The following is a 26,231-nucleotide window of genomic DNA, read 5'->3' as shown; positions in this document are numbered from 1 at the left end:
AGATCCCTCTCCCAAATTCTCGTGGTTGTCAGGGAAACACTTCCCCAAATCCCTTTGTGTTTCCCACCAGACAAGGGTCACAGCTGGAGGAGTGTTTGTGGAGGGGGATCAGAATTGTCCTGGGCATCAGCGAGGGTCTTTGGAGTGTTGCAAACTGGAGGGTTCCCGAGCTGGGAGAGGCTGCCAGAGGTGTCCCACTGAGAGGGAGGTGCTGGGGAGCTGCCAGGGCCTCCCTCAGCCCCGCTGGTTGTGGGCTCCCAAGGGGACTGGCTTGAGTTATCTGCTGAATTTCCATCCTGGTGTCAGGAATGACTGGAGTTTCCAAAGTATTTGGGAATTGTATCCAAACTGTTCCATTTGGGTTATGATTCAGGCAGGGAATATTCCAAGGCTTTCATGGGATGACTGATTATCCTGTGTTCCCCAGCTGTTCCACTCCGTATTGTTCCCACCTGTATCATCCAGGAGCACCTGGTCCAGTTCAGGGACACTTCACCACACCCCTGGTCCAATCCAGGGGCTCTTCATTGCTCAGCTGGTTTGATCAAGGCTTGTCAGGAGCTCCTGAGATCATACTTATAAGAAGGATGGGCACAGACTTAGTTGTAATAAGACAAGTGATAATGGTTTTCAACTAAAAAAGAGCAGATTTGAACTAGATATGATGAAGAAATTTTTTACACTGAAGGTGGTGAAACACTGGCATGAGTCACCCAGAGAGGTCATAGAAACCCCAGCCTTGGAAACATTCAAGGCCAGGTTAGAAAGGGCTGTGAGAACCCTGAGCTAGTTGAATGTGTCCATGGACAATAGTTTGGAAGATTTCTTTAATAACTCTCACTGCTAATTTCATTCTACTTAAACACACATATCCTAGGGAATACCATGTGCTTTTCAGCATTATTTTATGTGTAAATCAGGATAATACGTTTTCAGAGCATTAACTAAAAGGAAGTATGAACTAAAACCTATTTAACCAATGAGGTATTGCTTTTAAACTACCACAGGGTCATAAAAAAGATAATTTCAAAGCTATAAGTTTTCTAATTGTGATCAACAACAATCTAATGATGAAAGAAAGTCTATCTGAATGGCTGTCATAAATCTGTGCACAGCCTTGCTTATCTTTGAAGATCCTTTCCTTTGTCATTTGGTAACATTTTCACTACCAAATTTTGCTGTGCAAAATTAAAATGTGGCACTGGAATTAGAATTAACATTGTCTTACTGCTCAGTCTTAAATGAGCAGTGAAACTCAGATGCAGTTTTATTATTCTATAACAAAGTCTATTTGTTAATATCAGGTGCAACTTGACAATAAAATTGGAAAAGTATAAAATGTGCTGGAGATTGACCTTTTCCTTATTTCTCAGTAATCTGTCACACAAACTCTGTATTGGATTTACTCACTTTCCTGAAGTCCTTCTGCTGGTTTGGACCCAAACCTAATCCATCTGTTTGCAAGCAAACTGTTTCAATTTAACCATATCTTTGAGCTGTAAGGTTTATGGAATTTCTCTTTTCTTTGTTTTTGTTTTGCTTTTCCTTTAAAATGGTATGTATGTCACTCTACACTGTTCTTACTCAACAGCTACACCTACACATCTCTCAAGATCAAGAGTTGTTGGGCTCTCACATTACAATTCAAAACTGCCTTAAATTAATTGTTTCCATTGGCATTTATTCAAAGAAATTTATTTCTCCAGGATGGCCATGAAAAGGGAATGCAAAAGGGACACACCTACACCAGCTAGAAATTTAAAAGCTTTCCTGGCGAAAAAAAGCCCAACAACAACCAACCAAAACAAAACCAGAGAACAAAACACTCACAGTGTTCAGGGTGTATTTGCTCAATTCTCTCATTTCCAATGGTTATGAAGAGAACAGCCAGAGGGGTTTAGAGCCTCAGTCACTGTAAATCAGCACATTGGAACTGACTTTCTTACAGCTGAAGAACTTGGTGGATTCTGGTTCAATGTATTGCCAGTGGTTTCTATTACTATTATTAAACAAATTCTCTAAGTCTATCCAGTAAGTGCTCCTTTTCAGCACTTCCAACTTCTATTCTAAAACAGGTTCCAAAATGCAGCTGAGTCTCTCTGTAATCTTAGACTAGATCAGCTGTCCCTGATAGAATACACCACCATTCACAGAAAAAAATGAAGTACATAATACACCTCTCACCTTCACAATATGTTAACTACACAACTGTTTTCATTCTCTAGTTCTTAAAGTTAACCATGTGACAAATTAGAAGCCAAAAAGGACAGTTTTGTTAGTAAGAACTACTAATGCAAACCTATTCTTCTGAACTTCCAGTCCTCAGCTAATAAATCACATTTTATTCAACAGAGTGTTTGTGGAATTGTTACATGCACAGAAAAAGCACTTTTTCCTACTCACCTCCTGGAGGCCTGACAATTGTTACAGCATCACTTATCAAGCTGCTCTGGCTGTTGGATGCATTCACTTGCACTGTGTAGTTAGAAAATGGAATCAGGCCTTTAATGGTACCCATACATTGAATTTCCTGCTGCTGCAGAACATCTGAGTGTCATTTACCATCAAATAGTGAGTGTTATCTGCTAGGAAAAAACAAGAAAGGGGGAGAAGAACAAATGTTAGACCTTGTGTCTGCTACAATTCACTGTCTTTAGGAATTAAGTCTTACTCCTACTCAAATAAGACTTGCTATTTATACCAATAACACACCCACACGCGAAACTTTGGCTATTAGGGAGAAGAAATATTATTCATCATTTCTCCTGCTTTTGGCAACAGTTTATGGTACCTGTAAACCTTGGAAAATAAACAAACCAACACATGAAGCAACCCTGCAGTTGCAGAGCTGACTGCTCGATACTGCAAACAGGAGCCAGCTCTCAGAAATTACTGATCTTCTAGAAAAGTTGTGTGGGAACTGCAAGTTCCAAACATTAGTGTTAATTCTTGTGCCTATGATACACTGGTAAAAATTTCTGAATTCACCAGAAAAATGCTTCCCTTAGGAGTTTATAAGCTAACTCATTGCATAGAGCAGAAAAAGTCGCTGGCAGGAACACCTGCTTTCCAGCATGGCCTGCAGTCCCCTCACAGATAAAAGGATGGAAGCATTCAGTTTGTCAACTGAAATCATCAGAGGACACCACAACAACCTACATGTCCTTTGCAAACCTTTTAAGATCTCAAATTTAAGATAAGACAACAGTTTGCCCTACAAAAATAAAGAAACTCTTTCCAAAATACCCAGTAAGACTAGAAAATAAAAAAAAAATTGCATGTCAGGTAACAATATTTTTCAAATCAATGAAGAGTTCACTCACATATCTGAGAGCAAAGCTGAGCTCATTTAAAGATTATCCTGTGTTTTGAACATATAAAGCACTCTATAAACGATTAATATTATTACTATTTTCATCATTCCATGGAGAGCTCTCACAGTGAAGTCAAAGGAAATTCTCTGTTACAAACAGCAGCAGAATCACACAAGCCTAAGATCACAGGTATGAGAATGAGATTAAACAGTATATAACTGTTAAAAATATTGTAAGTGAAGTCAGGCATTGTCACAGGTAGCAGATTGAATATTCACATCTGAGTCCTCTACAAAACCTTGATAAGACGGAATTACAAAAACCCTAGAAAAGCAATGTTTTAATTAATTTTTTAAGGGAAACTCCTTGAATTTTATTCAAGTTTTAAATGAACTGTTAAAACTGAAATGTTATTAAATTTGAAAATGGTTTTCCAATCTCCCATATTTCCATGACGTGCTCTAACACGTGTGTGTGCAGCACATTTCACTCCTGCTCACAGGACATTTTATCACAGATGAGTTATCTGGATTTTCTCCTGATTTGGAGATTCCTATAAACAATCTCTGATTTACTTACAGTACAAGTCCACACAATTTCAATTAGTTTGGTGTTCACGCAGTGGCACAAAGGGTGTTTTCAGTGATTCTTCTGGTAACAGATGACAAACTTATTTTCTGAGGTTTTGTGGAGGGGGGGCAGTTTTGTAAAACTCTTTGTAAACCTGCCTTGTAGCCCAGTTCCTTATTGCTCCAATTCTCCCTGGATGACCCCGTGCCACAGCACCAGAGCACCCGGACAGACTCCAGCAGGGTGAAGCTGGGATGGTTTCATGGAGCCTGAGGGATTTAGTTCGGATTTCACTGAAGTTTACACAAGCCCCAGACCCCGTTTTAGACACAGCAATGAAGGCAAAGCTTCTTATCCTGCCAGAAGAACCACCACGTTTCACACACTCCACACACAGAATCCTGCAGGAGCAAAGTTCTTTTGTCTGACATCACTCGGATGGACACAGGCTGCTCAACCAGCACCACAAAAATGCATTCACAGTCCTTGAACTCAGTTCTTCAATTGTACATCCAACCCTCCTTCTGCACCTTTGTGAAACTGTCTCTGGGGGTGATTTGGGAGCAGATACAACCCAACAAAGCACATTTCTCCTGTCATCTCTCACAGTTTCTCCACTGTCTGCGACTGATTGCTTGTGACCATCTGTAACGGGGAGGGGAAACTATATCGGGGAAAAACAAGTTCGAAGTATTCTGGAACGTGAAAAACCAAACACCATTGCTAGTTGGCAAAATAGCTATTTATTATGAAAGGTGGCAAACAGAGAAAAGGGGAAAAACAGGCACCTGAGGGAAAAGGATTAGGGCCGAGGAAAAAGTGCACAAAAGACCCTAGAAAGAAGGCTCGACACCCCATACTCACCCAGGTGTCACCTATAAGATAATCTTACCCATTCTAACCAGTAATGAAGTCTCCCTACGGCAGTTGCGTGTTCCGAAGGGGTGGCAGGCTCCCACTTCAGCAGGCGTCCCCGCTAAAAGCAACTTGGTCCATCGTGAAGAGCCGGCACCACCAAGGAAAACGTGTCTGCCTTTTAAAGTTTATTGAGAGCAGCTGCCCCGGGGAGGTGTGGCCAGTCCCGCCCCGTCAGGGGTTCTCAATCCCACCCCCTAGGTTATGTAAGTGCCCCCCTCCTGCGCATGCGTGAGCACTTGGGAAATCCCCTCACGCAGGCGCAGTGAATTGGGGGGAGTCTTTCCCAGTTGAGGCTGGGGGAGTGCCTTCATCACCTCCTCATCACTTTGTCCTCCAAATGCCCTTGACGAGCAATTGACCAATCACAACAGACCAATTAAAACAGTTTAGACAGAAGTTCTCCCTCCAAGGCCAAGTTTACTGCTTTATCAGAAGACATGGCAGGAGGAACCATAAACTTCTGCAGGTGGCTAGGGCCAAACACAGACCAAAAAATAACATCCCAACTTCGTCCCGATACACCATCACACAACAACATGTGACTGTCATATACACCTATTATTTTATTAACAATAAAGTCATTAGAAATGACCAACTGTAGATATGACATATACATTCTTAAGGTTCTAGTGACACAAAACACTTAAGGACTCAGCTGGCTGTGGAAAAAAGATGCATTTCCCCTCCAATGTGTAGGAAAGTTTAAAAATTAGTGTTGACAGGTTGGCACATAGGATAGATTCAAACTTTAAGTGGGTTGCCTAGTAGCAATTTATATGCCAAATTCATGAGAAAATTAAACTTCTATCTACAGTACAGTTTTAACATGTTAATATTTTTATTTTCATCCACCTGAACCTGGAAGGAAAACGTGTTTCCTCTGATGATATTTTTATTCCATTATTAATCTTTCTTCTAATGGCTAACTATACTAGATTTTAAAAATATTTTTTGAGTAACAGAATGTGAATTAAAAGGATAACACTCTACTCCAAGTTGCCTGGATAACAACATTAAGATACAGTAACTACACAATTAGTGGTAACATTAATTCTAGTTATAGCAGAGTGATTACTCGGCAAGTATAAGAAGTATATAATTACTGAATAATTAGAAGTGTGTAATTACATAACCATTTGATTCTGCTCAAAAATGAACTTGCACATTTACAATGAGACAGACAACACAGCAGCTCAACATTTGTCATTGTGTCTAATAAAAAGCCAAGGAGGACTTGCAAGTGTCCTAACCTGAATTTCACACAGACAAAAGGTGGTTTTATCCCTCTTCCCAGCCAAGCAACTTGCTGCTGCTGGCAAGGAACATGTTAGAAGGACATTTTTAAATGCAGGTCTTGCTGGGGCTGACTTGCAATTTGCAGCTTTGCCACTTCTCACTGCTTCACCTCAGCTTTCAGTGGGCTGGAAAATGCAGACCCAGAGGTTCAGCCTGACAGACAGTGACACAGTGATAACCCTGTCCCATCATTCCAGTCCTGCCCAGCCTGCCTCAGGGGGGACCCAATTGGTGAGGAGAAGTGGACGAGGCCTCTCTTTTTCCATTTTTCATGGGTGTTTTTCTCTCCATCCTGCTCACAGGTCCTACTGTAGCCTTACCAGCAAGTCTGCTGCAGATCTGAACAGCGGGTGCCTCAGGTACCAGGAAAGTCCTAAAAGACATTGTTTCCTTCAGACAAGTGGTTTGTACCAGATACCTCCTTGTTCCTGCACTCGGCCTTGTCACTGCTGCCAGGAACAGACCCCAGCACTCCAACAAGCAAGGTCTCTGCACAACACAGGAACAACCAAAAGAGGCAGAAAACAAACTCCTAGATCTGCTTCACCATGTCCTTCAACACTTAAGACATTGTAAACAACTGTGCCAAAAGCTGAATTTGAAGGGGAAGAGGTTCAGAGCCACCATCTCCTATAAGCTGTTGAAAAAGACTAAACCCTTTGCAGATGTGAAGGGCTTCCCGAAGCTCCTTCATCTTTCCAGATTTGTGCATAGTGACGGTTTAGTTCTTTTACTGACCTTTTCTGCTCAGCTCTCCACAGCTCCCCCAAAGTATCTGAGGGCCTTCTTTCCCTAAGCCTGCTATTTGAGAAAAACCTCAGAAAAACTGTTCCCAGTTTATTTGTAGTTTATACCAGATCAAAGGATCTCAGTTTTTCAGGAAAAGATCCAAATGAAGAAATTAGGGCTAAAGAATATCCATATCCACACTTAAAAACTATGGTTGGGAGGGGGCGGGGAGCAGTCCCTGCTCTTCCTGGCGGTGCAGGGAGAGCGGTTCTGGCAGGTAAAGTTCTCCCAGTCCATGTGCGCCCAGTGACAAATCCTCCGTGCGCCTCGCGGGGAAAAGCAAAGTTCCCGTGGCCGACCCCAAACACTTGGCACGGGCGCACTCCGGGTGCAGTGGCGGCGGGCAGGGACCAAAAGTTTGCCCGCTCCTGATCAAGGGCTCAAAGCCCCTCCCAGAGTTCATGAATATGGAGCAGGGCGGGACATTTGCATCCTCCGGGACGGCCCATTGGTGGGGTGGTGGCCAGTCAGGTGGCAGGCAGAGGGTGGGGGCGGGGCAGCGGCCTTGGAACAAAGCCTTGGAAATCTTTGATCCATACACGGGATGACTGGAACCATCACTTACATCGGGGTTATCTCTACGTGCTGTCTTCATGTCGTCTGACATCTAAGGCATGGTATTTAAAACAATAGATTAAAGGGGTTGCACTTTTTAAAGGTGCAAGGAACACTTAATTCAACCTTCACAGTTGAATCAATAACACTCCAATAAATACCAACATCAGAAAAGCATCTCTTTTAAGTCCTGAAAACCAGAAAAGGGACTTTCCACATGGGTGTCCTGTCATCCAGAACTAGAAGGGAAGAATTCAATAGAATAAAGAAGTCTATAAGTGTTCTGTCCAAGATCAAGGTGGGATTCTCTCTCTTCTAACATTTCACTGACCGAGGAAGCAAGAATTTGGCACAGAATCAATACTGGAGAAAAATGAGAGCAGTGAAAGATCCTGAGCTCAGGAGAACCTGACTGTGCTGGGGAATCAGAGCTTTCCCCCTGGGAAATGAACTGCTCTGAAAGAGTGGGAAGAAACCAGGAACAAAGGCCGAGTTCAAATGCTCAAGAGTAAACAACTCCTTCCTCATCAAAAGGTCTGAGCTCCCCTTAACTCATCTCTAGACATCCATGGAAATGAAACAGCCTGACCTTGAACCCAAGGGAAACAAAGACAAATTCCACAGCTTTAGCTGGAGCAAGGGGGTGTGTGTCACTCCTCTATGACATCACATGCTCCCTGTGACATCACATTCTCCTTGTGACATCACACCTACCTTATGACATCATATCCCCTATGATGTCATGTCCTCCCCTGTGACATCACATCCTTGTTGTGATATCAAGGCTCCTCTATGACGTCACATCCATCATATGACATCACATCTCTCCTGTGATACCATATCATCCCTGTGACATCACAGTTCCCCTGTGCCATCACAGTTCCCCTGTGACATCACATCTCCTCTCTTATGTCACATCCATCAAATGACATCACAGCTCTCCTGTGACATCATACCTCCCCATGATATCACAGCCTTCCCATGACACTACAGCTCCCCTGTGACATCACAGCCTCCCCTATCACAATCATCTTATGACATCACATTTCCTTTGACATTACATCCTTCCTGTGACATCACATCTCTCTGTGATATCATATCATCCCTGTGACATCTCATGCGTGCCCGTGACATCATACCCTCCCTGTGACATCACATCCATCAGATGACACCACATCTCTCCTGTGATATTATATCATCCCTCTGACATCACACCTGCCCCATGACATCACATCCTCCCCATGACATCACATCTCCTCTGTGACATCACATCTCCCCTATGACATCACATCCATCATAAGACATCAAATCTCTCCTGTGATACCATATTATCCCTTTGACATCACATCCTCCCCTGTAACATCACATTGTCCCTGTGACATCACAGCTCTTCTGTGACATCACATCCTTCCTGTATCTTATATCATCCCTGTGACATCATGTCCTCCCCGTGACATCACACCTCCCTGTGACATCCCATGCTCACCTGTGACATCGCATCTCCCTTGTGTCATCACATTCGTGTTGTAACATCAAGGCCTCTCCCCTATGTCATCACATCCATCATATGATATCACACCTCTCCTATGATCTCATATCATCCCTGTGATGTCACGTCCTCCCTGTGCCATCAAAACTCCTCTATGACATCACATCCATGATATGATGTCACATCTCTCATGTGGTCTCATATCATCCCTGGGACATCACATCCTCCCTGTGACATCACGTTCTCCCCTGTGACATCACACCCTTCCTGTGACATCACATCCTCCTGTATGCCTTCATAAACATCATATAACATCACGCCTCCACGTGACATCACAGCTCCTCTATGACATCACATCTTTCCTGTGACATCACATCTCTCCTGTGATATTGTATCATTCCTGTGACGTCACGTCCTGCCCTGTGACATCATATCATCCCTGTGTCATCAAGGATCCCTTATGATGTCACTTCCATCATATGACATCACATCTCCTCTGTGACATCACATCCTTCCTGTGACATAACATCTCTTCTATGACGTCACATCCATCATATGACATCACACCTCTCCTGAGATATCATATCCTCCCTGTGACATCATGGTCTCCCCCGTGACATCACATCATCCCCGTGACATCACAGCTCCCCTGTGACATCACATCCTTCCTGTGACATCACAGTTCGCCTATGATATCACATCCTTCCTGTGACATCACATCTCCCCTATGACGTCACAACCATAACATGACATCACATCTTTCTTATGACATCACATCCATCATATGACTTCACATCCTTCCTGTAACATCACATCTCCCCTATGACATCATATCCTTCCTGACACATCACACCTGCCCTGTGACATCACATCCTTCATGTGACATAACATCTCCCCTATGACATCACACCTCCTCTATGACATCACACCTACCTTGTGACATCACATCCTCCCTGTGACATTACATCTCCCCTGATGTCACACCCTTCCTGTGACATCACATCGCCCTTATGACGTCACATCCATCATATTCTGGGATAAAGCAGGACCAAATGAAATCAAAGGAATTCTGGGATACTGTTGAACCTCCTGGAACCAAGGGAGCCAGGAGATATTTCTGAATCTCCCAGAATCCAGGGGCCATTGGGACCCTGCAGAACCTCCTGCATTCACGTGGTCCTTGTGAAACTGCAGGCTCTCCTGGAAACCAAGGATTCCTGGAACACTGCAGAGCTCACGGAACCAAGGGGCCACTGTCCCACTGCAGCTATTTCTGAAGCACAAGGGATCCTGGGACAATGGGAAATCTCTGAGAATCCAAAGGGCATTTTGGGACTGCAGGGTCTCATGGAACTAAAGGAACCTTTGGAGACTGGGGAAGCTCATGGAATCAAGGGGCCATTGTGACATGTGGGGCCTCCTGGAAGCAAAGGAACCCGGAGAATTTTTGTGGGAACAATTTAAGGCAGGAGCTGCTGCATTCAGTTAATTTGGATCAACAAGGAGGTTTTGGCCTTGACTGGTGTTTCCCATCCAGAGAGTGCTGTTTGCCAAAGTGGAAACCACTTGGAATGCTCTGCATGGTAGCCTGTGTTTTTCTCTGGTGGTTGAACACAGCCAGCACATGAGGGGAGGGGAATGTGTGGGATCAGGGCACTGCTTTGGGGCGATGCTGGAAATTCTGGCAGACTAAAAGACAAACACCGGGTGCTGCTCACAAGAGAATAGGAATAAAAGGGGACAAGGAAAAGTGTTGGTAGAAAAGTCCCGAAAAGGAACTCTGTGTGTGAAGCCTCATTTTCTCCTTCAGTGCCCACAGGAAAGGGGGCAAAAAGTGGGGGTTGGGAGCAAAAAACTGTTCAAGGGGAAACTGAGGATTGAGGGGAGAGTAGGAAAGTGGGAGGAACAGAGAGAAGGGTGGAAAAGGGAGGGTGATCTGGCGAGTCTGATTGTCCCATGGGGGTCTTTGGGCACAGGGGGGTTGGCAAAGGGGGGTGGCCCCCCTGAGCTCCCAACTTACTGTGGGGTGCTGGGGGCTGTTGGATCCAATCTCAGCCTTGGGTTATGCCAACACTTTCAGTTGAGAGGAATGACAGAAGTGTGACTGAACCACTTGGTCCCCCAGGTTTTAATGATGGTAAATCACATCTATTGATAGAAATTAATTTATTTAGGATTAAAAATGATCAGACAAAAGATCTTCATCACAATTATTTATTGCACAACAGAAGCACTAAAACTACCACGAGTACAGAAAAAGATAAGACAGCGCTCTACACTAAAGCAATTGTTGAAGCAATTCTACTCAAGCTGGCACAAAAGCAATAATTCTTAAGTAGAGATGGATGGAACTCTCCCAGACCAACGCTAGTGGGGAGATCTCTGCTCTCAACCTCCAAGAGTGACCTTGGGGGGTCCCCAGCCAAGGCAGGAATCTCCACACCGCCCCCAAGAAGGGTTCTGTTGGCAGAACCTGCCGCTGTGAAAGGGGACTGACCCTTTGTGGTCGAAAGGGATGAACTGACAGTCACTGGACTCCAGGGGTTGCCTCACCATCAGTGGCTTCATTCAGGGTGGAAGCAGCAGCCGAAGCTCTTCCCGCAGTCGGAGCACTGGTAGGACTTCGCTTAATGGTGAGTCCGTTGGTGTGAGGTCAAGTGACAGCGCTGGGTAAAGTTCTTCCCACATTCTCCACACTTGTAGGGCCTCTCACCAGTGTGGATGCGCCGGTGCCTGATGAGGGTGGAGTTCCGGTTGAAGCCCTTCCCGCAGTCGGTGCAGCGGAAGGGCCTCTCATCCGTGTGCGTCCGCTGGTGCACGAGGACATCTGACCTAATGCGAAACCTCTTCCCACATTCCAAGCACTTGTAGGGCCGTTCCCCAGTGTGGATGCTCTGGTGTTGGATCAGGTTGGAGTTGCTCCTGAAGCTCTTCCCACATTCCCCACATGTATAGGGCCGTTCCCCAGTGTGGATGCGCTGGTGTTGGACCAGAGTGAAACTGTCCCTGAAGCTCTTCCCACATTCCCCACAAGGGTATGAACATTCTCCAGTGTGGATGCGCTGGTGTCGGATCAGAGTGGAATTGTCACTGAAGCTCTTCCCACATTCCCCACACGTGTAGGGACGTGCCCCAGTGTGGATGTGCTGGTGTCGGATCAGGTCAGAACTTTGCCTGAAGCTCTTCCCACATTCCAAGCACCTGAAGGGCTTCTCCCTGTTGGGAGGCTGCTCAGGGACCACCAGGTCAGAGCTCCCCCTCAAGCTCCGGCCGCCTTCCTGGGACAGGCTGGCTCTTTCCTCCTCAGAGCACCCTGGGCTGGCTTTGGAGCCCCTCCTCCGGGGGGATCTCCGGTCCTTTTCCTCCCCGCTGCCTTCCTGCGCCGTGGAGCCCTTCAAAACGGCCTCTCCCAACAGGGTCTCACGGGGGGATTTGTCCTCCAGGCTCTCCGTCCTCAGCTCGGGGCCTGGGGCAGGAAGCAAGAAGGACAGGGAGGGGATTTGCCTCCAGTCCACAGGGAAGGCCAAGGACATCCCCCCAACTCCAGCCCCGGCAGGACGGCGGCGGCAGTGGGGTTGTCCTGCAGCCGGGGCCATGCTCGGCTGACAGAGCCAGCACAACACCCGCCCAAAGGGCCACTGACTTCCTCCTCACCTGCCTGGGGGGCCCAAGGCATCTTCCTCTTCCTCGCAGCCTCCTCCTCCATCCGCCCAAGCTTTGGGAAGGACAAATCCTGATGGGGGGGAAACAAGGGCTGAGCGCGTTGGCTTGGGGGTTCCTCCTGCCCAAGTCCATCTCTAGAACTCACTGGGCATCCTGTGTCCATAAAAACCTCCAAAACACCAAGATTCAGCCCAGAAAAACTTAAACCACCAAGATTCAGGCAAAACACCCCTCAGAAATAGCAACAAGACTCTTGCCACCCCAAACTGCAAAAAGTTGAGATTCGGCCAAAAAATACTCCAAAATATGAAGATTCAGCCCAAAAATAGGTGATGATGGGGACTGAATTTAACCCTCCAGCAGGAAAGTTGTTTGATTTCAAGCTCATCTTCAAGGGGAGTCCTGCGATTTGAGCCTGGGCTCTAATTAACCTCTCCTGTGCTGCCAAACAACAGGAGTTGTATGGCCAAGGGACAAACTCTGTGATCCCTGTCAGTGTCCATGGTCCCTGTCAGTGTCCTTCTGGGAAATTGGGAGGAGGAAATGAAGAAACCGGTTTGGAACTAAACTGGTGTTAAAGTGGGAAAAACCTCCTTCCATGGAAATAAAACTCAGACAGTTTTTCCTGGGCTGAACAAGCTCATTCAGGGATGAAGGACTGGGACTTCTGTGGACACTTGTGCTGGTTTCTTTGGACACTTGTGTTCCTTCAGAGAGCCCCTGGAAACACTCTGCTGTTCAATCCCAGTGCCACCAGTGCCTGGGTCCTGTCTGCAGCAGCAGATTGCAGTGGGACGGGAGAAATGCTTTTCTGAGCCTCTGGGTTGGACACAGGCACAGCCTGACCCTGAACCCAAGGGGAACAAAGACAAATTCCATGGCTTTAGCTTGACCAAGGTTGGGGGGGTTTCCTGAGGGCAGCACTACACCAGACTTTTGTGTGTGTGTGAGACAGGTAGAAGCACAAATGCCTGCACAGCCCAGAGCAGTCAGTGTGGGGCTGTGCTTGCTGCTGCAGAGACCCCCAGGGAACAAACCCAGGCAATACTTTGGGTTTATTTCTTGCTCTGTGCAATGGAATAGAATGTTCCACAGGAGCTCTGTCTCCCTCTGTGGCACCGGGTGGCTCGAAGCTGAAGAGAGGGGGGGGTCAAGTGCAAGTTCCCTTCTGAAGTGTGTGTCCCTAAGGAGGACACTTGCCTTATTATTGCTTATTATTTGTAATACTTTACATCATAAAACATCTAAGGACGGATTCTATAGAATATGTGCCATATATATGATACAGAATATATCTGATTATTGCTTTATTTGTCTGTCCAGACAGATATTGTGTATGCACAGAGATTGTATTTGAGGGATATGTTCCTCTCAATACCCTGTGAGCTCCACTCCCAGTGCCAGCAAATTCATGAAGCGCCCCCTCCTGTGCCCTGCAGGTTTTGGTAGATTTGCAAGAGCAGGGGAATCATTCCCTGCAGCCCCTTTGCACTGTAGGAAATGGGAGCACTGTGCACATCCTGCTGCCTCCAGATTCCATTCTGGGTGTGGGAATGACCCTGTGGGGAGCAAAGAAATGCCTGGTTGTGCAGGAGCAGCAGATGCTCAAGGGGCAACAGGACCAAGTCAGGGACCTGAGGGGGCCTGAGGGGCTTTGGGGTCCAGGAGGATCCTGGGGGAGCTGGGGAGGGGCTTTGGGGATTGAGGATACAGACCAGGACAAAGCAGGACAGAGCAGGACAGACCAGTACAGACACCAGTACCTCTTCATTGCTCCCTGGATCTCTCCTGGAGCTGGGTCACCTTGTCGTGGGACACCTGAGCCCCCCCCAGTGCCCTCCCAGTACAGCCCAGTACCCCCAGTACAGCCCACTGTGTTCCTGTCCCAGGGTGCCGGGTGATCCTTCTTTGAGTGAGGTTGGAATGGATTTGAGGGGGGACTGGGGGAGATTTGAAGGGATCTGGGGGGGTTGGATGGGGATTTCGGGGGGTTTGGGGGTCTTTGGGTGTATATAGGGGAGTTAAAAAGGGTTTTGGGGGCATTGGGACATCAAAGGGATCTGTAGGGGGAGGGGATTAAAGGGAAAATGGAGGTTAAGGGACATTTGGGAGGGGTTAAAGGGGTCTGGGGGGGAGAGGAGGGGCTGCACCAAGATCAGGTGAGTCCTGAGACCCCCCATAGTGTCCCCAAGACCCTCTTGGTGTCCCCAGTTCCCCCCTTGAGACCCCGAGACCCCCCTGGTGTCTCCAATGTCCCCAGGGCCTCTCCATGGCCACAATTCCCCCCTTGGCACCCCCAATCCCACTGTCCCCAAACCCCTCCCCACTGCCCCCAAACCCCTCCCCGCTGTCCCCAAATCCCTCCCTGCTGTCCCCAAACCCCTCCCCGCTGTCCCTAAACCCCATCCCTGATGTCCCCAACCCTCCATCTCACTCCAGGAGCCCCCCCTGGACCCTCTGACCACAAAAACACCCTCCCCATCGCGCTCACAGAAAGGCCAAGGGCATCTGGGGACACAGTGGGGACAGATGGGGGGCTTTGTAGGGCATTGGGGGATTACTGGGGGATACTGGGACACACTGGGGGGAACCAGGTGGCACTGGGAGGGACTGGAGGGTTACTGAGGGACACTGGGAAGGCACTGGAAGGGATTGGAGGTGAACTGGGGCACACTGGGGGACACTGGCAGAGATCTGGAGAGTTACTGGGGGATTACCAGGACACACGGGGGGACACTGGGAGGTTACTGGGCCATACTGGGGGTTACTGGGTTCTCACTGCAGGATCACTGGGCCATACTGGGGGCAGTGGGAGGTCACTGGGACACACTGGCTGGTCACTGGGAAGTTACTAGGCTGTACTGAGGGTCACTGGGAGGTTACTGGGCTATACTGGGGGCACTGGGATTCCCTTACCCAGATGTGGTACATTTCCACCTCCGGATTTTGGGGGGCATCACTAGGACCCCTCCCCTAGGGGTGGGGGACCCCCTGCACCCCACTGCTGGGCTTTAGGGGACTCCCCAAAATCCCCTCAAAACCCCTGAAATCCACCCCTCAACCCATTAAAACCTCCTCAAGGTCCTCTCAAATCCCCTCAGAGACCTCATCCCTCCCCAGCACCCCCTAAACCCTCTCAGTGACCCGCAAAACCAACCTGGGACCCCCCAAGCCCATTCAGGGACCCCCAAGTCCTCCTCAGAGACCCTCAAAACCGCCTGGGACCCCTTAAACCCCCTAGAGACCCCAAAACTGCCTAAAAGGTCCCCGCAAAGCCCCCCAGGAACCCCAAATCTCCTCAGAGACCCGCAAAGCCCAGCTGGGTCCCCCAAAATCTCCTCAGAAACCAAACCGCCCTCAGAAACCCCCGAACCCCTTCAGGGACCTATCAAAACGTCCCCGGGAACCCCCGAACTCCTCCGCTAAACCCTCCCGAGCCCTCCAACACACACCCGCTCTCCCCGCAGCCCCCGAGGGGATCCCCCAGACCCCGCTCTCGCCCCCCCCGCGCCAACACTCACAACAAAAGGATTCCCGGCACCAACATGGCGCTCGCTCTGCGCGCGCGCCGCCTTCACTGACCCGCCCCGCAGCCAATCAGCGCGCGGCCACGGCCCCCGCCCGCCCTCTGCCCCGCCCCCACCCGCGCGGGGCGGGTCTCCAAAGGCGGGGGGCGGGCAGAGCGGGCGCCATGTTGGCCGCGTGAGAGCGGCAGGGGAGGGGGTGGCGGTCGCTGCGCTCGCTGTGTGAGCTGGCGGGGTTTGGGTGATAGCGGGGTCTGGGGATCCCCTCGGGGGCTACGGGGAGCGCGGCTGTGGGTGGAAGGGCTAAAGATCTCGTGGAGGCTTAGCGGAGGAGTTCGGGGGTTTCCGAGGAGGTTTCGAGGGGTCCCTGAAGGGACTCAGGGGGGAGGTTGAAGGTCCCTGAAGGGGTTTGGGGGTCTCTGATGGGGGTTTGGTTTCTCAGGAGATTTTGGGTGTCCCAGGTGGGCTTTGGGGGTCTATGAGGAGGTTTGGGAGTCCTGGGGGGCTTTGCGGGGACCTTTTCGGCACTTTTAGGGTCTCAAGGGGCTTTAAGGTCCCTGAGGGGGACTGGGGGGGGTCCCTGAATAGGCTGGGGGGGTCCCCGGTGGGTTTTGCGGGTCACTGAGAGGGTTTAGGGGGTGCTGGAGAGGGATGAGGTCTCTGATGGCATTTGAGGGGACCTTGAGGAGGTTTCGACGGGTCCAGGGGTGGATTTCGGAGGGTATTTCTGGGGTTTTGAGAGGATTGTGGGGGGTCCCCTAAAGCCCAGCAGTGGGTTCGGGGGGTCCCCCAGCCCCCAGGGGAGGGGTCCTAGTGATGCCCCCCCAAATCCGGGGGGGAGGTGTACCACATCCAGGTAAGGGGATCCCAGTGCCCCCAGTATATCCCAGTGACCTCCCAGTGACACTCTATGGCCCAGTAACCCTCTCAGTGACCACCTAGTGTGTCCCAGTGACCACCCACTGCCCCCCAGTATGGCTCAGTGATCCTGCAGTGAGCACCCAGTAACTCCCAGTATGGCCCAGTGATCCTGCAGTGAGCACCCAGTAACCCCCAGTATGGCCCAGTAACCTCCCAGTGTTCCCCCGTGTGTCCTGGTAATCCCCCAGTAACTCCACAGTTCTCTGCCAGTGCCCCCCAGTGTGCCCCAGTTCACCTCTAATCCCTCCCAGTGCCATCCCAGTGTCTTCAGTAACCCCCCAGTCCCTCCCAGTGCCCCCTGGTTCCCCCCAGTGTGTCCCAGTATCTCCCCAAAACCCCTCCCCAGCTCCTCCAGGACCCTCCTGGAACCCAAAGCCCCCCAGGCCCCTGACTTGGTCCTGCTGCCCCTTGAGCATCTGCAGCTGCTGCAGAACCAGGCATTTCATCAGCAAATGTGCAGGTGACACCAAGCTGGGGGTGTGTTGATGTGCTGGAAGGCAGGAGGGCTCTGCAGAGGGACCTGGCCAAGCTGGATCCATGGGCTGATTGCAAGGGGATGAGGTTCCAGCAGGCCAAGGGCCGGGTCCTGCCCTTTGGCCACAAGAAGCCCCGTCAGCCCCCCGGGCTGGGGTCAGAGTGTCTGGAGAGCAGGCAGGCAGAAAGGGAGCTGGGAGTGTGGATGGACAGGAAGCTGAAGAGGAGGCAGAGTGTGGCCAGGTGGCCAAGAGGGCCAATGGCTGGTGACCTGTGTGAGGAAGAGTGTGTCAGCAGGAGCCGGGAAGTGATTGTTGGGCTGGACTGAGCGCTGGTGAGGCCACCCCTGGAGTGCTGTGTCCAGCTCTGGGCCCCTGAGTTGAGGAAGGCCCTGAAGGGGCTGGAGCAGGTGTAGAGAAGAACAGCAAAGCTGGGGAAGGGAGTGGAGCACAAGTGGTGTGAGGAGAGGCTGAGGGAGCTGGGGGTGTTGAGGCTGGAGAAGAGGAGGCTCAGGGGAGACCTCCTGACTGTCTGCGAGTCCCTGCCAGGAGGTTGTAGCCAGGTGGGGGTGGGGCTGTTCTGCCAGGAAGCAGCAGTAGGACAAGAGGGCTGGGTCTTGAGCTGTGCCAGGGGAGGTTTAGGTTGGATATTAGGAAGCAATTTTTTGCGGAGAGAGTCATGAGGCCTTGGAATGGTCTGGGCAGGGTGGGGGTGGAGTCAGTGTCCCTGGAGCTGTTGACAGTGAGTCTGGATGTGGCATCAGTGCCATGGTGTTGGAAGCACAGCGGGGTTGGATCCAGGGTTGGAGTTGATGATCTCAGAGGTCTTTTCCAACCTGGCTGTTTCTATGATTCTCTGATTGCCATTCCTATGGCAGCACATGCTTGAGGCTCTATCCCAGGGTGATAGAGATGTCTGTCCATATCTATCTCCAAGGTTAGTCTCTAAATGTGTGGTGTTAGAAAAGCAGGCTAAGTTCTGGGATGATTCTACAAGGAGAAAGAAGCCCAGAGGCCAGTGGAAGCAGGCAGCCCTCAGCTTGCACATGATGTCCCCTCCCTGCAGGTTCATGTCCTTGAGCCCAGGCCCTGAGGTGAGGCTGAGAAGTGGCGCGGAGGTGAGCCCAGAGCTGTCCCTGTGCCTTCCCCTGCAGGCCCTGGCTGCTGGGCAGGGACATCCCCTGTCCATCCCCATCAGGTCCTCGCCTGTCTCCTCCATCAGGTCCCTTCTCATCCCCCCCTGGGCCGAGCTCCCCCAGGAACTGCCGTAGAGCTGAAGCTGCTGCCATTCCTCCCTGCATCCGCTGCCCCAGCCAAGGGAGCAGCAAAGGCAGGGCCAGGAGCAGAGGCAGCAGCAGGGGAGCCCTGGGGGGGCCGGGAAGCTCTTGTGTGGGTCAGGAAAGAGGCTCTGGGCACGAGACCGGGGCTGTGCTGAGCAGGCCCAGCCCTCACATCCCCCCAGCCAACGCCGGCTGCCCGGGGGGCTTGGGAGGGACCCCCATCCCGTGTGCCCCACACTGAGCTGGCAGAGAGAGAGCCAAGGGACAGGACCACGGACAGGGCCCCGGGTGAGGGACAGGCAGGGCCATTGCAGGGCCGCGGTGAGGGCACAACCTGTGGCAGCAGAGCTGCCCAGGGCCGGGGGCAGCCAGGGGTGTTGGTACCAGGCACTGCTGGGACCAAGCAGAGCACAAGGCCTCTTGCAGACCCCTGGAGCAACCTCCCACTTGCCAGCCCCACCCTGGTGGGGTGACACTGTCCCCTCCCTACAGGACACTCCCCCCGAAATTTTCGTGGGAGCCTTTTGTGTATATTCCTGGTTGCCGATTCCTGCTGGGGACCTGAGGGAGTCTCTGCAATCCCATGAGTGGGGCACAATCTCCTCTGCAGAGCTTGACTCCCTGCTGACTTTGCAAATAAATCTGTGCTGGCATCCCGAGTACGTCACGACCACCCGCACTCTCCCCAGGATATTTAGGACGAGTTCCCCTTTCCTGGGTACCCACAGGATGGGGGGGAAGGTGCTTGTTTTCCTACTGTTACTGTTACTGCTCCGCCCCTGTCCCTGCCCTTCCTGCCGCTGTCAGGTGAGTGGAGCGGCCAAGATGGGAAAGGGGCAAGAGAAGCGACCCAGGAACCTGAAACGGGGGAGCGGAGAAGGGGAAGACTGGACAGTAGGACCTATGGGATCCCTGGGACAACAGAGTGGAGAACCTGGAGAGGGGGAATGTCTGGGAACACGGCACCTGTAAGGCGAGAGTCACAGGAGAAGGAACCCTTGGGACCTCCAACACTCCCAGCATCCCTAAGTGGGACCCCCAGCATCTCAGACAGGGGAGACCCTCTGAACCCCAGAGAGGAGAGACCAGAGAGGGGGAACTTCTAGGAGAGATTTTTTGGAGGGAATCTTTATATTTTGTAGTATTTCTTGGCTGAATTTGAACTTTTTGCAGTTTGAGGGACTAAGGGTCTTCTTGCTATTTCTGAAAATATTTTGCCTGAATGTCAGTGGTTTGGGTTTTTCTGAGCTGAATCTTGGTGTTTTGGAGGTCTTTATGGACAGAGGATGCCCGGTGAGTTCTAGAGATGGACTTGGGCAGGAGGAACCCCCAAGCCAACGCGCTCAGCCCTTGTTTTCCCCCCCATCAGGATTTGTCCTTCCCAAAGCTTGGGCGGATGGAGGAGGAGACTGCGAGGAAGAGGAAGATGCCTTGGGACCCCCAGGCAGGTGAGGAGGAAGTCAGTGGCCCTTTGGGCGGGTGTTGTGCTGGCTCTGTCAGCCGAGCACGGCCCCGGCTGCAGGACAACCCCGCTGCCGCCGCCGTCCTGCCGGGGCCGGAGTTGGGGGGATGTCCTTGGCCTTCCCTGTGGGCCGGAGGCAAATCCCCTCCCTGTCCTTCTTGCTTCCTGCCCCAGGCCCCGAGGTGAGGACGGAGAGCGCGGAGGACAAATCCCCCCGTGAGACCCTGGTGGGAGAGGCCGTTTTGAAGGGCTCCACGGCACAGGAAGGCAGCGGGGAGGAAAAGGGCCGGAGATCCCCCCACAGGAGGGGCTCCAAAGCCATCCCAGGGTGCTCTGAGGAGGAAAGGCTCAGCCTGTCCCAGGAAGGCGGCCGGATCTTGAGGGGGAGCTCTGACCTGGTGGTCCCTGAGCAACCTCCCAGCAGGGAGAAGCCCTTCATGTGCTTGGAATGTGGGAAGAGCTTCAGGAGGAGCACCACCCTCCTCACCCACCAGCACATCCACACTGGAGAACGGCCCTACACCTGTGGGGAATGTGGGAAGAGCTTCAGTGCCAGGTCCACCCTCTGCAGACACCAGCGCATCCACACTGGGGAACGGTTCTACATGTGTGGAGAATGTGGGAAGAGCTTCAACCAGAGCTCCAATCTCCTCACCCACCAGCACATCCACACCAGTGAACGGCCCTACAAGTGCTTGCAATGTGGAAAGAGGTTTCACACCAGCTCAACTCTCCTCAGGCATGAGCAGACGCACACTGATGAGAGGCCCTTCTGCTGCACCGACTGCGGGAAGGGCTTCAACCTGAACTCCAACCTCATCACCCATCGGCGCATCCACACCGGGGAGAGGCCCTACAAGTGTGGGGAGTGTGGGAAGAGCTTCACCTGGAGCTCTACCTTGACCAGACACCAACGGACCCACCAGTAAGGGAAGCCCTACCAGTGCCCTGACTGCGGGAAGAGCTTTGGCCGTAGGACTGACGCGCAAAAAGGTGTCAAAAGGTCTTCACGATTTTGAGTATCTGCACTCCAACATCAGTTTATTCTTTTGAATATGTGTAAGTTTAACCTCATTTTAGTCTGAAAGCCAAATTCACCACTACCCCGTTCCCTGATAACCGTGGGCTGGTTCTGACAAGTGATGCAGAAATTACCCACTGCCCAGCAAAAACCAGTGGGGCCAGCCAGTGGTCTCTGCCCTGGCAGCCCAGTTTCCCCAGTCTCATCTCAAAATGACCAGTTACACTGAAGCAAAGAGCACTGGAACCAGTGCAACAAGCCCCAGTCTGACTTTCACAGCTGCCCACGTGTCCTGTTTTCTGCTGCTCTACAGACTTCCTTGTTTAAAATAAAATGGAAAAAAATGAACAGTTTTTGGGGTTGTTTTGGTTTTGGGCTCGGGTGGTTTTTTTCCCCCCACTGTTCTCATTAACCTAATTTCAAATCTATTTCGGTGTTTGAAGATGAATTAAAATTTTGAATGATTTTTAATGTTAATGCCTTGACTAAAGTATCAAAACATGAAAAATAAAAAAAAAAACACCACGAAGTTGTCCATTATTGTCACAAACACTCAGAAGTACTAACATAAGCACAATGAAAACCCCATAAATAAGACTATTAAAATAATTTTAATATGTATATATTATTATATTTTTAATAAGCTTAACATAAGGAAATTTAATTCCTGACATAGCTTTCCCCACCTCTCAAAAAGGTAATTTAGTTACATCTTAGTCACCCTTGAAAGGCTCTTTCCAGTTGGGTTGGCCTCTGCCTTAGACACTCATGAGATCTGCCAAAACCAATTTAAGGGCAATTTTCCCCACCAGGTTCAACCGCATTGGTTGTACCAAAAGCTTTGCAAGTAACCCCACAACTTTCATCTTAAACTTTTCTCTCAACCTTGTAAAATAATTAGCAGTAAACAGACCTGATAATGTGTTATAATTAAGAACACGTTCTTGTTCTCAAAGTCATTCATGCATCAAAAAGATGCCACAGGAATGACCAAAATATTAATAGCAACCTCTACACTTTGGAAATCTACATTTGGTTTAAAAGATTTCACAGTGGTTGTTTCCTTAGGAATTAAGGCACATTTTGCTAACAAGTTTCAATAAAGTTACAAAAACATCTTTCTCCACAAAGACACATGCAGTCATCTTAACCTGAGGTAGACACGGAAAAGCCCAATTTTTTTCTTAGCTGTCATGAGTCTTTCATTCCTTCTGTCACATCAATTAGGCATCAGCCCATTTTTCAAGCTGCTGTTATCTATCAGCTCCTGCTTTCATTTCCAAGCCCAGTATTTTGTCCACGATAAAATCAGGGACCTGGGCAGTCCTGTCAGAATGACAAAGAGTACTGACACTCCCTGCCAAGGGAGACAAACCATTCCCAACCGAAGGTTCAAGGCAACAATTTTGAACCAAAGTTTACAATGTTTTTCTCTTCAGTTTTTTTGTTGCAATTCTCTGTTGCTCTATTAAAAGACCACAGCAGTGAAAGACAAGGCCTGATGGCCAAACCCAGGGCTTCAGCCACTTGAGGTCTATTGAAACCTGTTCCTCAAGTGGGAGACTGAAATCCAACACAGCTTTCCTTCTGTGCATCTGAGGAGGTACCAAGGGAAGAGGAGAATTTAAAGGATTAATTTTTATGTATTTGAGGCCGTGTTTTAATATAAGTGGATTCTGAGAGATCACAAGAGAGGCAGTTTGCTCATACATAACTTTTATGGCCGATTTCACACAGTCCAAATTCACAGCAAAAAGGAAGTTCCTGAGTTGCTTCAGGGTTTTCGGTGTTTATACATTTATTTATTTTTTATATTTAAGGTGTAGGAATTCAAATTTATATTTGGGTACCATTTTATTCAAACATTTATTTTATTTAAACATTTTTTATGTATTTATTTTTTTATATATATTTAAGGCATAGGAATTTGAATTTATATTTGGATACCATTTTATTCAAACATTTATTTTATTTAAACATTTTTTATACCTTTATTTATATGTTTTTTTAATGTATTTAAGGCGTAGGAATTCGAATTTATATTTGGGTACCATTTTATTTAAGCATTTATTTTATTTAAACATTTTTTACGTATTTATATTTTTTAATATATTTAAGGCAAAGGAATTTGAATTTATATTTGGGTACCATTTTATTTAAACATTTTTTTTATTTAAACATTTTTTATATTTTTATTAATATTTTTTTAATATATTTAAGGCATAGGAATTTTAATTTTTATTTGGATACCAGTTTATTTAAATATTTATTTTACTTAAACATTTATTTTATTTAAACATTTTTTACGTATTTATATTTTTTTATATATATATAAGGCATAGGAATTCAAATTTATATTTGGATACCATTTTACTTAAACATTTATGTTATTTAAACATTTATTTTATTTAAACATTTATTTTATTTAAACATTTTTTACATATTTATATTTTACCCCCATCAGATGTTCTGTAAGCACAGCAGTCAAAGCACAACTCATGTAGGTTTGGGTACTTTTAGCTATGGCCATTTGCCAGGTTTCTCACATTTAGAGAGGAATTCCCGGTAAGATGTGACTTTATTCACAGATGCACTCTTTTTTGGGTGTTATTTTGAAATAATAAACTGTATTGCATCAATAGAGCTCCTGGTGTTTTCAAGTATTTTCACCCCTTCTCTTAAGAAAATGGAAAATAAACATCAGTGCTTCAACTAAACATTATCTACGCTAACCAGAGAGGGCAATACTGGATCTTTCAGGATCCACACATTTGGATGCTTTTGCAATTGCTTTTTGAAGCAACTTCTTTTGTAGACAAACAGTTCCATTAAATAAATTAAGGCTTTCACATTCAGCTCCTTCCTTTAGGTAAGGATTATAAACCAGAAAAGGAGGGAAGAATTACTCGGTGTGTAACTGAAAGGCCAAAGTCCTACCCAAGAAACCAGATGTGACAACAGCTCATTTACAACCCAGTGAGAAAACAAACAAAAATGCACACAGAAAGATTTAGGAGTCATGTGAAGATGAATATAAAAATGGAACATGAGTCACATGTTTTAGAGATTCGAGCAGATGACTGGGGGCTAGAAAGGCATCAGTGGATGGCACAGGAAGAGTTTTGAGGAAGAGCTGGAAGGAGAAACATGGCAAGAAATCTGCTGTTCTACACAGACCTGCAGTGGGAAAAACAGTTTAAAACTTCTGAAGGAACAAAGTAATAAAACTCACAGAGCCCAGGAGCAGAAGAGATTAAATACTTGCCAAAAAGCATCAAAACTGAGCTCATGGACATGCATTAAAAACTGAATTCCTCCAATTCATGAATTCCACTTTTTTGCTTTGGGACTGAACTCGGTGATAAAACTGGTCCAAAGTCACAAAATGTGCCAGGGACAACAAAAGGTCAAGACCAAATTCCTTTTAGTTAAAGGAAACTGGAAAAGATTCTGTTCCCATATTCATCCAGCATAGATGAATAATTTTTAAATTATTAATTTTAATTTTAATTTTTCTACTCAAGCCTGCCAATGTTGGGGTTTTTTGGACTATATGAGGAATGATCTGAAGTCTATCAGATCGCAGATTAATTTAAAAAAAAACTAAACCAAACAAATAAAAAATTGTACTGGTATTACGTATCATTTTCTGCAAAGCCAGACCTTTGTGAAGGTCTTTTTTTAAAAAACTAAAAAGTAAATGTTATTAAGAAAGAACAACTTACCAGACCCTTCAACCAAGAGCAGCTATTTTGCTTACAGTGAGCAAATCAATTCCTCCACACATCTGCAGGGAAAATGGGATATTAAAACACTTGAATTAAAATTAAAAAGAATAAAGAAATCCTAAGGACCAAGCATTAGACTGTGAGTATTACACAAGTCCCATCCCTGAATGAAAAAAAAAAAAACAAACAAGCATTACAGATCACAGCATATGCTACATAAGACATTTTATAAAAAAAAACTTTCAAGTATCACCAGGGAATGAGTTATCAAAGAACCTGTGCAAACCACCCAAGAAATTCAGGCCCTGTCCTGTACACAAATCCCTTGAGAAATTACCACCAGACAAACATAGATAACCATATATTGCTCTTACAAGAAAAGACAGTTCCAAAGAGCTCAGAAAAGTAACAAGGGACAGGTAAAACTGCCTTTATTGTAATACCTGTTCAGCACAAACAGCATCAGGGCAATCCAGGAAAGGTGCAGACTATTATGACTGAAGTGCTCAATTTTGTATTTAGCATGGAACATGCAGGTCAGCCAAGATCTGCTCCTGACACTGTGGGGTTTAATTTTAATCTTTAATTTTGCTATTTTTTGAAGAGCAGGTCAGTTAAAAGTTGCAGCTTTAGACATTTCAGGATTTAACACTAGGAACACAAGTCTTGGGTCTCACAGGCTCAGTCCCCTCATTATCATCAGACTGGTCTTGCCTTCATTGGAACAGACTGTGCAATATCTGTGGTTTTGACCCTCTAAACTGAAAATTCCCATGGGATTTCAGATATGCTCTGCTGTTCTTCAGGTATGAGATCATTTCTAAACACCAACTCTTAGTTCTCACAGATCCCATCAGACAGTTACACAACCAAGTTCCAGAACACACTGACACACACATTTGCACATCAGCCCTGTTTGCTGCAGGACATCCATCAATTCATAAAAATGTGACCTACACTACAATAACAATATTCTATCCTTGCCAAGCATCAGCCTTTGTGTTCCCAAAACCAAGAAACAGGCCCCAAAAATCTCCTCTACAAATACCTGAAGTCTCCTGTTACTGCTGTTCCTGTTGTCAAATGTGAGTTCTACAATATCCCCAACCGTTAATGCTACAAACTCAGTAAGTGCAAAATACAATCAAAGTTTAATGCAGGTTCTCCCTGATGAAATGGGACATTTAATGAAATGGATTTCTATGAAAATACTGCCCTTTTCCACAAA

At 47.9% G+C, this 26,231-nt stretch overlaps 1 protein-coding gene and 1 pseudogene across 1 annotated transcript; one reads left to right on the top strand and one right to left on the bottom strand.

The window, feature by feature from the left end:
• LOC116781380 overlaps positions 1 to 21,818 on the top strand; it is a 332,906-nt pseudogene extending 311,088 nt beyond the window's left edge.
• LOC116781383 (zinc finger protein 239-like) lies at positions 11,132 to 12,811 on the bottom strand. The gene is made up of 2 exons (XM_032677060.1): positions 12,586 to 12,811; positions 11,132 to 12,397 (listed from the first exon to the last, which is right to left on the bottom strand). Exons 1-2 carry the CDS (start codon positions 12,755 to 12,757, stop codon positions 11,559 to 11,561), a joined length of 1,011 nt encoding a protein of 336 aa, XP_032532951.1. The 5' UTR covers positions 12,758 to 12,811; the 3' UTR covers positions 11,132 to 11,558.
• Positions 21,819 to 26,231: the final 4,413 nt, after the last annotated feature.

The sequence above is a fragment of the Chiroxiphia lanceolata genome, assembly GCF_009829145.1.
Source record: "Chiroxiphia lanceolata isolate bChiLan1 chromosome W unlocalized genomic scaffold, bChiLan1.pri scaffold_44_arrow_ctg1, whole genome shotgun sequence".
Classification (NCBI taxonomy): Eukaryota; Metazoa; Chordata; class Aves; order Passeriformes; family Pipridae; genus Chiroxiphia; species Chiroxiphia lanceolata.
Note: the sequence above shows the minus strand (reverse complement) of the source record. Positions and strands in the feature narration are given on the sequence as shown.

Bases quoted from the DNA above. Each gene is read 5' to 3' on its own strand.
- LOC116781383 (XM_032677060.1), bottom strand. From the start codon at position 12,757: ATGGACACAGGATGCCCAGTGAGTTCTAGAGATGGACTTGGGCAGGAG. The intron at 12,398-12,585 runs GTGAGGAGGAAG...TTCCTGCCCCAG, and splicing joins GCCTTGGGCCCCCCAGGCAG to GCCCCGAGCTGAGGACGGAG.